This window comes from Corapipo altera, unplaced genomic scaffold (genome assembly GCF_003945725.1).
Source record: "Corapipo altera isolate COAL_440 unplaced genomic scaffold, ASM394572v1 50, whole genome shotgun sequence".
Lineage (NCBI taxonomy): Eukaryota > Metazoa > Chordata > Aves > Passeriformes > Pipridae > Corapipo > Corapipo altera.
Window position 1 is genome coordinate 7,202,825 of NW_020884889.1, and position 11,172 is coordinate 7,213,996.

The window sequence follows — 11,172 nt, forward strand, 5'->3', positions numbered from 1 at the left end:
ACATGCTCTGAAATGTCATTTCTGACAGGAACTTCCATAGGTGTTCTGGAGGTGAGCATTTTCCTTTAGCTGCCCCTTGCCCTCAGAATGCTGCCGTCTTTTCTTCAACAGCAACAAACTTTATCTCACAAGTCCCGCTATACATGCTAAATAATCTTTCTTATTTTCAGTGGGGAGGGAGAGAAGGAGCAACAGAGGTTCTAACAAACATTAACATGTGCTTGTATTCTGTGGTTAAACCCACCAGGTTGGACCACAGAGTCACAGAACAGCCTAGACTGGAAGGGACCTTGAAAGATTGTCTGGTCCAACCTTTCCTGGGAAGGGGAGCCTAGATGAAACTGTCTAGGGCTCTGTTCAGTTATATCTTGAAAACTGCCAGTGGTGGGGACGCTACCATGTCCCTGGGGAGGTTGTTCCACTAAATGATTCTTCTTACTGCAAAAAATGCCTTACGTTGAGATGAAAGATGCAAAATTTATTGCTGGAAGAATGAAAGATGGAGAGCCCTTCACCAGAAGGAGGCTGCTTCGTTCTCTCAGTGTCATAAAGCCTGGATTTTCTAGAGGATTTGTGTCAGAGAATAGTGCTGTTGTGTGCCACAGGCAACTGCTGGCTCAGTTTGATTCACCTCCCAACATGTCTACAAAAGAAGGGTGTTTAGACCCAGCCTTAGTACCCTAGTCTAGGACAGTCACTACAGCTGAAATAAACACTTCTAGAATGAGTTCTTGAAGAACTACTGTTTCACCTTTGAAAGCAAGTGGACTTGGAGTCAAAACAGTAACTGCCCCAGTCTGTAAAAGCCAGGAAGTCTCTTACATACTGCTTTGAATTTGTGGAGTTTTGCAACATAAAACACTAATTACTGTCATCAGAGCTGATCCAATTCATTTATTTTGCCATGAGATGTCTGTTTCTTATACAAGCTACCAGAAGGACTGGAGAAAATTAAAGTCTTGACATCCATGAATGTCAGGTCAAACCCACATACTATGGGATTTTCCAGTAGCATTATGATAGCTCTTCTAAGAGTTATTTTACTCAGGTAAAAAATGAGACCAATCCTAAGGCTTTAAAATGCATATTTTAATATATTTTTTAAAAATATTAGTGTATTTACATAATTTTCTCACTTTAAAAATATTTTATAATTGCCTATTTTTAAAAAAGTTCAGCAAGATGATTACATCACACAGATATGAAAGAACATTCACTGTAGCTATGGGCAATTAAAAAATACAGCACAGAAACACATACCATTGCAGTAACAGTAAGTGAGTGCACATTTTTAAGTTGCTAGCTTCCACAAATAGTTCTTCCCGTAGAAATTGCTTAGTCTGTGTCAGTAACTTCTAACCACTTTTATATTGGAATTTGCATTCCTTTTTTCTTCATAAAAATCTCCCCCTTTGGCTTATACAAGGATTGCAATAAAATGCATTACAGTAGTATTTCATTTACAAAACAAATGACATAAAAACTTGTTTCTTAACCCATTGGATTGTATTTCGCTAAAACAATGTCCTTTCATGGAGATTCAAGAGAGATTCCAAGAGCTGTCTGGATGTGGAAAATTATCTCAATCCTGCCTGGAAAGGTAGACTTGAATTGCTGCATGATGTTGTGTGGATTCCTCTTAGGAGGCATCTCATCTTCAGGTTTGGTAATTAGGATAGCATGTTAAACATTGTATTTAGTCAAAATAAATACAAATAAATTAAAAACAAATTATGGAAGGGAATTATTTTCTTGTTGATATGTCTTGGAGGAAGGCTGAGAAGTGAAGGTTGTGGCAATACCTAGATTACACATAAATGGCAGGTCCTTTTACTTCAGTAGTACTCTCTGAGCAAGGAGAAAACAGCTATGAACAGGGCTGTAATTTTGGAGAGAGATAGTAGTGATCTTCTTTCAAACTTTGTTAGGAAGCCATTTTCCTGTGGAAAAGAAAAAGCAGTTAGGGACAGCTTAAAAACATGTAGGAAAACCCCACCACCCTGTGCTAGTGTCAGATTAACAGGGTGCTACAGCATTATGAGTAGAGGGACAGATTTTCAGAGCTCTACCTCCAAAAGATTAATAAGGCTTTAAAAACTATAGCTGAAAATAGCTGCACCTCACTGAAAGTTTGTTTTATCTCTAAGTCAAGACTGTGCCCTCCCTGTGTAAATAGAAAACTGACATGAACTCTATCACCTGAGCCCACATCTTCCAGGGAGATACAAGTACTATGTTTCTGATGTAGTAATATACTTAGAAATATCTTCCTTTAAGCCTCTTTATTCTACTATGATGAGCCACCTATTATGACAGAATGTTGCCAGAAGTTGATACTTCTCTTGAATAAAATTGACTTTATTTGAAAGAGATGGAAAGAGAAGCCTGCACGATAAATCTGGTGCACCAAGGGGCCCTGAGCCACTATCACTTCTTTTTTACAGCTACAGACAGAGAAGGATTAAAACAAGCAGAAAAACAAAAGGAAAAGCAAGACACTAGAAAATAAATCCGGGGGAAAAATTAATAGCAAACAGGAGATAGAAGAGAAGTGGGATGAGAGGAGGTGGAAAGAGAAAGTGACATTTACATATAAGAAAAGGAAAAAAGTACCAAGGAAATAACTGACACTTGTGTCATAGATTCTCAGATTCCCCTAACTGCAAAAGAAAAAAGTACTGGTCTGATGAAACTCTGCAAAAGCAAAAGGGCCCTTCCCTCCACTGGCAGAAGGTAATTTCAGCAGCTGGGCAAAATAATCCACTTATTGACAAGTGTTTTTCTCAGCACTGACCATTGATAAATGGAAGTTCTAGGATTATTTCACTCCAAACAATAAAGATTTAACCCCAATTGTACTTAACTGGACCTTGGTTCTAAGTAAAACTGATTTGGGGGATTAAATAATGGCTTTGTTGAAATCCATAGCAAAAGTACTGACTTGATTTGTGAGGAACACACCTGTTCACTCTTCCCTGTAACTGAACCCCAGTATTTTTGGACCGACTCCTCTATTGCCACACTGACCTTAGGATGCCACTTAATTTTAGATTTAATAATGGAAATTTCATAGTTTCCCTAGTTTAACGTGCTTTGAGCAGAAGGCTGGACCAAATGATTTTCTAAGGTCCCTCTCAGCTTGAATTATGGTATGATCCTATGATGAAAGATCAGAAAGTGCCTTTTAAAGAGCAAGTTTTCTTTTAGCTTTTTTCTTTTTAAAGCAGAAGTGAAGCTCTCACCGTAAGTCTCAATGAGACATTCCAGACATAAAACGGTGAACTACCAAATGAAGCCCCGAATAAAATGTTTCTGACAGTGGCTATAAAAATATTTTCCCTTAATTAAATGCAATCTCCTAATCAAGACTTTGGTGGAAAATGAGAAACTCACCCAGCCACCGTTCGCATCTATCCACTCAGCTTTGTGGTTTATGATGTACTCTGTGATGAAATAGGAGATCTGCTCCTTCTCCTCTGCAGTTAGCTGAACTCCATGCTCCTGAAGCTTCTTGGTGAGAAGACCTCCAAATGTGAATATGGTCATAATTCGTCCCCAGTTAGTATTTCCATCAGCAAACTTTTCTTCCATGACACCATTGAAAATTCTCTTGGCAACAGCTACAGAGGTGATATCAATCCTGTCCAAGAGTGGTCTGAGAGCCTCCTCGGTTTGATCTTGCAGAGAAGATGCAATGCTTCGCAAGACATGAGCAACCCTGGTTTGGGCTGGTCCGAGGTGTGATTCCTGGAGCACATATTGCAGATAATCTTGGGCTAAGTAATAAACGTAATAGAACTCAGCAGTTTCCATTCAATGGGAAATGCAGAGAGCAGTGCACAGCTCTTAATCAGGGTTGGTAATAAGCAGCCACAGGACATGCAGACGACTTTTTATCGTCTGCTTTTGATGGAATCTTTCTGCTTTTACCACAGAATTTCCTGTAAGAGGTATGACTTAATGGTGTGGGTTGGGGAATATGTCACAGAGGAAATGAAAGAAAAAGTGTCTGCTCAAAGGGCATAAAATATGTCTTCTTGAGTGATTTACTGTTTCTCTAAATAGTGTGATTCCACAACTAAAATCTACCAGATTTTACCAGATTCTTTAGTAGTATAAATTGGCATTTCTTAGGGACTTTTGCTATGTACCACTAGCAGAGGTTAGGAGTTTGGCTTTTAAAAAATGCCTAAAAAGTGCATGCTGTTGGACCATGCAGCTCCCTTCCAGCACCCCCATCTTCCCCCACTCCAATGTCCTCTCTGCTAGGGTTAAGGCTGCAATCTGTATTGCAGGTTTGTGGGTTATTTCTGGTCACAACTTTTTGAAGAAACTGGTAGACATTTCCATCAGTATTGAAGAATGGATAAACTTTCTTCATCACTTAAGGTGTTTTACATAACTGCAAAAAGTGGTAGTACAACAGTGGTACAGGGTTGGATGGACAAAGGGGAAAGCTTTATGGCATTATCCTCTATTCCAGACTTTCCCACACTCTCTCTGTGAGTGCTCTTCAAGGTCCTTCTTTGAAGATTTGAATGGGTAGCTTCAAAGATTTCTTTCCCCTATGGGGAGTTCTGCTGTAAAAGACATTATTAGTATAAAAGACAATGCTAATGCAGTCAGCATGTTGGAACATGGGATGGAAAACATAGGGCCAAGCCAGTGATGTGTGAATCCACCTGAGTCCACCTGAATCTTTCAGGACAGGTAAAAAAGAAGTATCATGATATCTACAGTTGTTCTTAGATTCAAATTTTCTGTCAAGCCATTATTTTTGGGAGAAGAGACAGGGGTATCTAGCCAGCTTTTTCATTACAAACCTTTCTGCTGAGGCAGCCTGATCTTGCTAAAGGGTCAGTATGTGTCTGTAGACATTGCAAAGGCTTCAGAGCAGCAAGTAGTTTGAAGTTTGATGTCTGGAGACCCCTGTCTTTTTCCACCCCCTTTTCTTTATCCCTCTACTTCTTCCCCAACTCTCATTCACTCCTCTTCCTTCTCTGAAAGCAAAAGGTACTTCCAGCCCCCCACACAAACAGCTTTACTTTGCCCCAGGAGTGGTTGTGAGCCTGTTTCCAGTACTGGGCACTCCCTAATGCTCAGATCTATGGAAGAGGAGCAAAGCCACATGCCTGGTGGCCAGCACAGGGCTCCAGTCTCAGCTGTCAGGGTATCACTGGCACCAAATTACACTGGGGCAGAGTATGTCCGGACTGTGATACAGCTCTGGTGTCAATACCTTGCTAATCCTAGATAGCCCCACAAAATGCGTGTGCTGCTCCTCTGACATCAGTTTTTGCAGAAACCCATTGGGTAGACCAGAGTAGTTTCCGTTTCCTCATCAGGCTTTTTCTTCTATATGTGGTGAGTCTGGCCGAGAATGACACAGTACAGTCTTCCATGCACAGCGGGGTTTGAAACCTCAAGCTGTCACCAGCACAGAACAGCATCAATCACTTCACTGATGCAGGAAAATAGCTCCCTTACTTTCTGCTGGAAGCAAAGAAAGAGAAGGCTTGGTTCTGTGTTCACTTTTGGAAGGGAGTGGTTTTAGGAGAGCAGTGCGAGCTGGAAAACTCTCATGTTAGATATTGCCTCCAGGGAAGGATGTGATGCCAGGACTGCGAACGGGCTGGGAATGGAAAGCTTGATCTCCACTCTTTCAAGCATGCACGTTCTTACCAAAGCTCATTTTGAAAGTTCAGAGGTGTCCTCTATCCAATACCTGCAGCTGCTGCTTTGGCAGAGCTGTTAGGCTGACTTTGCCTTTGTTATGTTCAGTGATTTCAGCGAACTGCCAACATTTTATGAGGAAAGCAAACAAATAAACAAAAAAAAGATGTGACAGTCCCTAACTCTTCCCAACTGGGCAGGAATTTCTGGGGCACTGCTCTACACAGCCAGTTCCCCTCGTCAGATAGTTGCAAACAGGGCTGAGAGAGGTACTCAAGCAGACGTGACAAGAATCTTCTTTCTATACAGCACAGTTTGTGAAGTTACAGATCACTCCTGACTTTCTTAGTAATTGATTAATGAAAAGCTTTTTGTACTCTTTGAGAATATAAGTAATAATTGAATATGAGAACAGTGAACAATATCTAAGGAGACCAGTTTTGTTTTCTTCACTGTCAACAGTGGCAGCGCACAGGCAGAAGCAGGTATTTCTTCATTAGTGGAGCATTTAGAATTCTGAGGAGGTGATGAAATAAGACTATGAATATGTCACCATTATTGAAAGAAATCAGTGTTGATACCTTGGCAATTTTGGTGCCAATGCTGCTACTTAGAGTCTCTTGATCTCTTCAAGCACTGTGAGGTAAAGCTCAGGGCTCAGCTCCCAGAAGAGGGTGGCAGCTCTAAACAGGCATCTAACAGCCAGCTATGACACTGGTGACCAGAGCTCAGGATGGAGCTGTTGAAAATGCCCCAGGTCTCTCTCCTTCAGTGTTAGACACATTTCCTTTTCAGTAGCATACAGCGGAGGGTGCAGTTCCAAGTGTTGGATGTTCAGTAGCAGTGACAGTTTATATATTTATACACACAAAAAGTCAGACCAGAGTGTGCAGCCCCATATCCCTGAGCAATAATGGTCAACTCTGAACACTCTAAGAAATCAGCTTTGGGATCTCTTGCCTGTATCATGGCCACTCGAATGCTCTGATTCTCATTTTCTACATTAGGCAGTGCCTTCCTTTCTTCTACCAGACTTTACTCATATTTTGTAGACGTGAATACCTCTAATTTAATGAAACTCTACTTTTCTTCCTAACTGCTCTGTCTCCCCAGTGCTGCATAGACTGCATTCTCAGACACTGCACTGCTCCTCTTTGCTGAATATACTTTAAGTGTTAAGTGTTAATAAAAGGCTTGAAATAGAAACCAGGTTGACATGGAAGCTCAAATGCAAACCCTCCCCTCACTACTTGGCAATAGGAAGGGGCTTTAATTTAAATCTGTGCCCTGTGGATTTGACTATACATTCTATCCTAACCTGAAAAAGGCTTATTTTTCCAGAACAGATGGGGACTGAGTTGACAGATCCTCATAAAATTGACTTGTGAGAGACGATGTTATCTCATCGCATTCGAGACAAAACCAAGCCAAATGACAAAAGCTTTGTTGAGCTATTCATGCTGCATCTGCCTTCCCAGAGTTGTTCCAGTTCCAGGTGATTGTGGGAACTGTGATCTTTGTCTGGAGGAACAGTCTGAGGCCCTGAGAAAATTATTGCAGGGGTTTTTTTCTGCTTTTCTTTCCTTTTTGATGTCCAAATGGGGGTGAATTTTTTTTTTGTGCAGTATTGGATTTTATTGCAGAAGAACGGCTCAGTTCACGTGTAGCTTTCCAGCTGTCCTGCACAACCCTGATATGAGACTTCGTGAGGCTTTGGTGGCTTTTATTTCCCGTGTATTTTGCTGTGAACGGGACTAAGCGGCAGCCCTGAGCCCCGGGCTCGCTGGTGCTCGCAGAGGCGCGGTAGCCCAGTGGAGTGCTGACATCTAGTCGCAGCCGGCCGCGCTGCAGCAGGGAGGGAGCGGCGCATCCCTGGAGCTCCCCACCACCTTCCATCCTGTGCTCTGGGGTTCTGTGTGCAGCAACGAGCTGAAGTACGGTAGGATTGGGACTCAGCCCCGTTAATGATCTAAATTAATAAATGATACTGTGTTTCCAGGAGAAAGCCAACCGTGTCCTGGGCTGCATCCAAAGCAGTGTGGGCAGCAGATGGAGGCAGGGGATTCTCCCCCTCTGCTCCGCTCTGGTGAGACCCCACGTGCAGTGCTGCATCCAGCCCTGGCATCCCCAGCACAGGAAGGGCATGGACCTTTTGGAGCAAGTCCAGAGGAGGCCACCAAGTTGATTAAATAGATGGAGCACGTTTCTTATGAGGAAAGGCTGAGAGAATTTGGATTGCTCAGCCTGGCAAAGAGAAGGCTTTGGGGTGACCTAATTGCAGCTTTCCAGTGCCTGAAGGGAGCCAACAAGAAAGATGAAGAGGGACTATTTGCAAGGACCTGGAGTGACAGGACAAGGGAGAATGGCTTCAAACTGAATGAGTGTAGGTTTAGATTAGATATGAGGAAAAAATTCTTCCCTATGAGTGTGGTGAGGCACAGTTTCCCAGAGAAACTGTGGATGCTCCATCCCTGGAAATGTTCCAGGCCAGATTAAGTTGCTCTGAACAACCTGGTCTAGTGGAAGGTGTCCCTGCCAATGGCAGGAGGGTTGGAACTGGATGATCTTTAAGGTTCATCCAACCCAGGCCATTCTGATTGTGAGTCTATGAATTCTGTCAGCTGGGAAGCACCAAAGCCTCCTGTCCAAAGTTTGGAAAGATCATCTCCATAAGAAGTTTTGGGAGTAGTTCATTTAAAAACCCTTTAGACCTTCTCCTAATGTTTCTAGGATAGAAACAAAGTATCAGGATCCTGGATCTCAAATTCTGTGCCAATTGAAAGGGAGACTTTGACCCAGTTTACAATCTGTGTGTCAGAGATGCACTGAAGACAAGCTCCAGGAAGAATGGGAGGATGCAGCTGGTTTTGCATCTTCTGAGCCAACTGAGACATTCTGGGATAACTGGAAAGCCAAAGTGGTCCCCAACATACACTATAGCAAGTTGCCACTCCAACTTACTGTTGAACTGCGGTGCTGTCGAATAACTGAGGGCTGAATATTATGACATAAGGTCTGTCTGCTCCCAAAATGCCCCACAGCAAAGGCTGGGAGGATGGATCAAGCAGAGATGCACACTGTGGTTCTCCATTGCTCAAGCATGAGAATTCCCCTTGTGACTCCTCTGTAGCACTCCAGAGACACGAGGGGACTGTAGGAATGGCCAGGTTTTGCTGTGTTACTCAGGGCTCAGCTGCTGCCTCGTCACTTCCGCTGGTAACTGATTCCAAGTCAGAACCTGTTTTCTTCTGGATCCCAGGTTCTGTCATCATTATGAGTCAAGGAGGCAGCCAAACACTCTGCTCCACTATGCACGTGTCATCATGTGCATATGTGCAGACACATGTTCTGCATTCTCATAAGCCTTTCCAAATGTTTATCTGGAATTAGGAGAATTTGAACAAATAGTCATAGTTGTCAGCAGTGAGCCATAGAAACATAAGGGTCCCTAAGCTTCCCAAACAATGGAGCATGAACAAGTAAAGTCTTGGTAGAAGCTTAGCAAGATCTTGCAGATGCCAGCAGAAACACTGAAGTCAGCTTCCTGGCTGAAGTACTTGCTCCCAGAAGGAGGGAAAAAAATGTGCTTGTGAGTATTCATGAAATAAGAAGTCAAGAACTTGTGCCTGAAGATGATAACCAAAACTTTGTGTGTCTCTTGAACCCACAAGTCGAGGGTGGTCTGGAGTGTTGCTTCATCCTCCTATAGCAGGTGCAACATGAACACTTGCACAGTCCATTTGTGATTGATCTGCAGCTTTGTTTCAGAGCTGTGTCTTCCAAAGGCATAATGCTGCCAGGAGAGACAGGCATTCAACACCTAAGCCTACTTTGAATGGTGGTGATACTCAAAATGTGGTGAGACAGCATTTCAGTGACATATCTGAGGCTTACTTAGCATACAGAGAGTCCCACTGGATGACAGTTCCAAAACATGAGCAAGATTTAGGTAAAGAGTTTCCACTGAGCATGAATAAAATATAGGTGCCCAGTTCCTTTTGGTGCCTTCTGGAAAAAAAAAAAAGTAGCTATTAATTAAAACTACTAACAGTTTAAAGTTAGGCGTGCTTTTAAATTCTTTGCTATTCGATTTTCCAATAGAAATTTATGTATCTCATGTTTTTGAAATAAATCACTTTAAAATTCAAGCTCACTTTACCATTTACAAGTTACCTGGGTGCCTTGGAGCTTTCCTGTCCTCTACATCAGCCCTCCCAGGAGTGTGCTTGCTTCCATGCTTCTCCCTTTTAAATCAGCTCTGCATCTGCCCCTGTACTTCTCCCTTATTTAAGTCAAAGCTGCATCTGCTCCTGGTACTACTAGTGACCTTTGCCCTGGGTCAAGTGTTAGTGATTCATAGATTAAACATCTTTCCTTTAGAAGATAATGTATTCTTTTAATAAATCATTTCACACACACCCCCCTTTTTCCATATCCCCTCTGTTGATGAGCCTGTGAAAGAAGTTTGTAGCGACACTAGTATTTCTGCTATAAATCTCTCTTCGTGGAGGTTCATAACTCATCTTTGTTTTACATGCAGAGTTCCAGTTTGGGGGCACATTTGTTTTTATTCCCCTTTCAAATTGTTTTGAATTATTTTAAGTTATAAAATGGACAAAAATACAAATGTACAGTGTATAGATGTTTTCCTCTTCTATAATCAATCCAGATCTTTGAATAGAAATTATGATTAAAGAAGTGAATGTGTAGTGTTATTTCAGTAGTTTTCATATGCACAAAATAAATATTGATATTAAAACATATTTCTGAACCCTAATTCAATAGTTTTACTACAGTTTTATTACCTTCTCAAATGTGTGTGTGCATGAAAATGTTGTGGTGCTAGTGCCTACTGTTTGAAGCTCCTTTTTTTTTTAATAATTAAAAAAAGCCCTTCATGTAAAAGAAAGAGAAATACAGCGACTACATTGCTGTTTGGTAGGACTTTTCTGAAGTCTAAAAGCAGTTGGTATGAAGCTCATTCCATCCACCTATAGCCTAAGAAACTGGGCTCCATATGGTAAAATAAAATCTCCTGCATTATTCAACTGCAAGGAAGAACTTGTGAACCTAATATCCCAAATGACTCTTCTGGAGGTTTCTTCAGCCCTAACTGCATTTCTCATTCTCTCGATTTGCACCATTTCAGCAGACACTCGGCTGTTGACACTGTGCAGTCTTTTCAAATGATTATGTGTAAATTGCTGCAAATTATAGCAAGAAATTAGCTGTAACTCCCATGGTATATCCTTGTGTTTATTATGATTTTCTAATCCTCAGAAAAAGCATGCTGAGATGGCATTTCTGTGCTCCTAGGAGAAGGCTGTGAGCAGAAATAGCAAACTAATCTGTCTCCCCAGGTACTTATAGCGCATTCATCGCTGTGCTGTCTGAGCATGTAATACTGTCCCCTCAATCTTTTTAAGTGAAATGATGTCCTGTTAACTAAGTGTGAAGGAAGCTGATGCTACCATGACTAGTTATCCAGACCTGCCGCCA

At 41.9% G+C, this 11,172-nt stretch overlaps 1 protein-coding gene across 2 annotated transcripts; it reads right to left on the reverse strand.

The window, feature by feature from the left end:
- Positions 1-1,109: 1,109 nt before the first annotated feature.
- On the reverse strand, positions 1,110-8,638 carry BCL2A1 (BCL2 related protein A1). 2 transcript variants are annotated; one of them, XM_027644529.1, is made up of 3 exons: positions 8,478-8,638; positions 3,394-3,747; positions 1,110-1,940 (listed from the first exon to the last, which is right to left on the reverse strand). In XM_027644529.1, exons 1-3 carry the CDS (start codon positions 8,565-8,567, stop codon positions 1,836-1,838), a joined length of 549 nt encoding a protein of 182 aa, XP_027500330.1. In that variant the 5' UTR covers positions 8,568-8,638; the 3' UTR covers positions 1,110-1,835. The 2 variants fall into 2 exon arrangements, with proteins under 2 accessions (XP_027500330.1, XP_027500333.1); XM_027644532.1 differs by lacking the exon at positions 8,478-8,638 and having other exon boundaries at positions 3,394-3,896.
- Positions 8,639-11,172: the final 2,534 nt, after the last annotated feature.

Bases quoted from the DNA above. Each gene is read 5' to 3' on its own strand.
- BCL2A1 (XM_027644529.1), bottom strand. From the start codon at position 8,567: ATGTCTCAGTTGGCTCAGAAGATGCAAAACCAGCTGCATCCTCCCATT. The intron at 3,748-8,477 runs GTAAACTGGGTC...TATGTGCTCCAG, and splicing joins GCATCTCTGACACACAGATT to GAATCACACCTCGGACCAGC. The intron at 1,941-3,393 runs GTGAGTTTCTCA...TCTTTTCCACAG, and splicing joins TAGATGCGAACGGTGGCTGG to GAAAATGGCTTCCTAACAAA.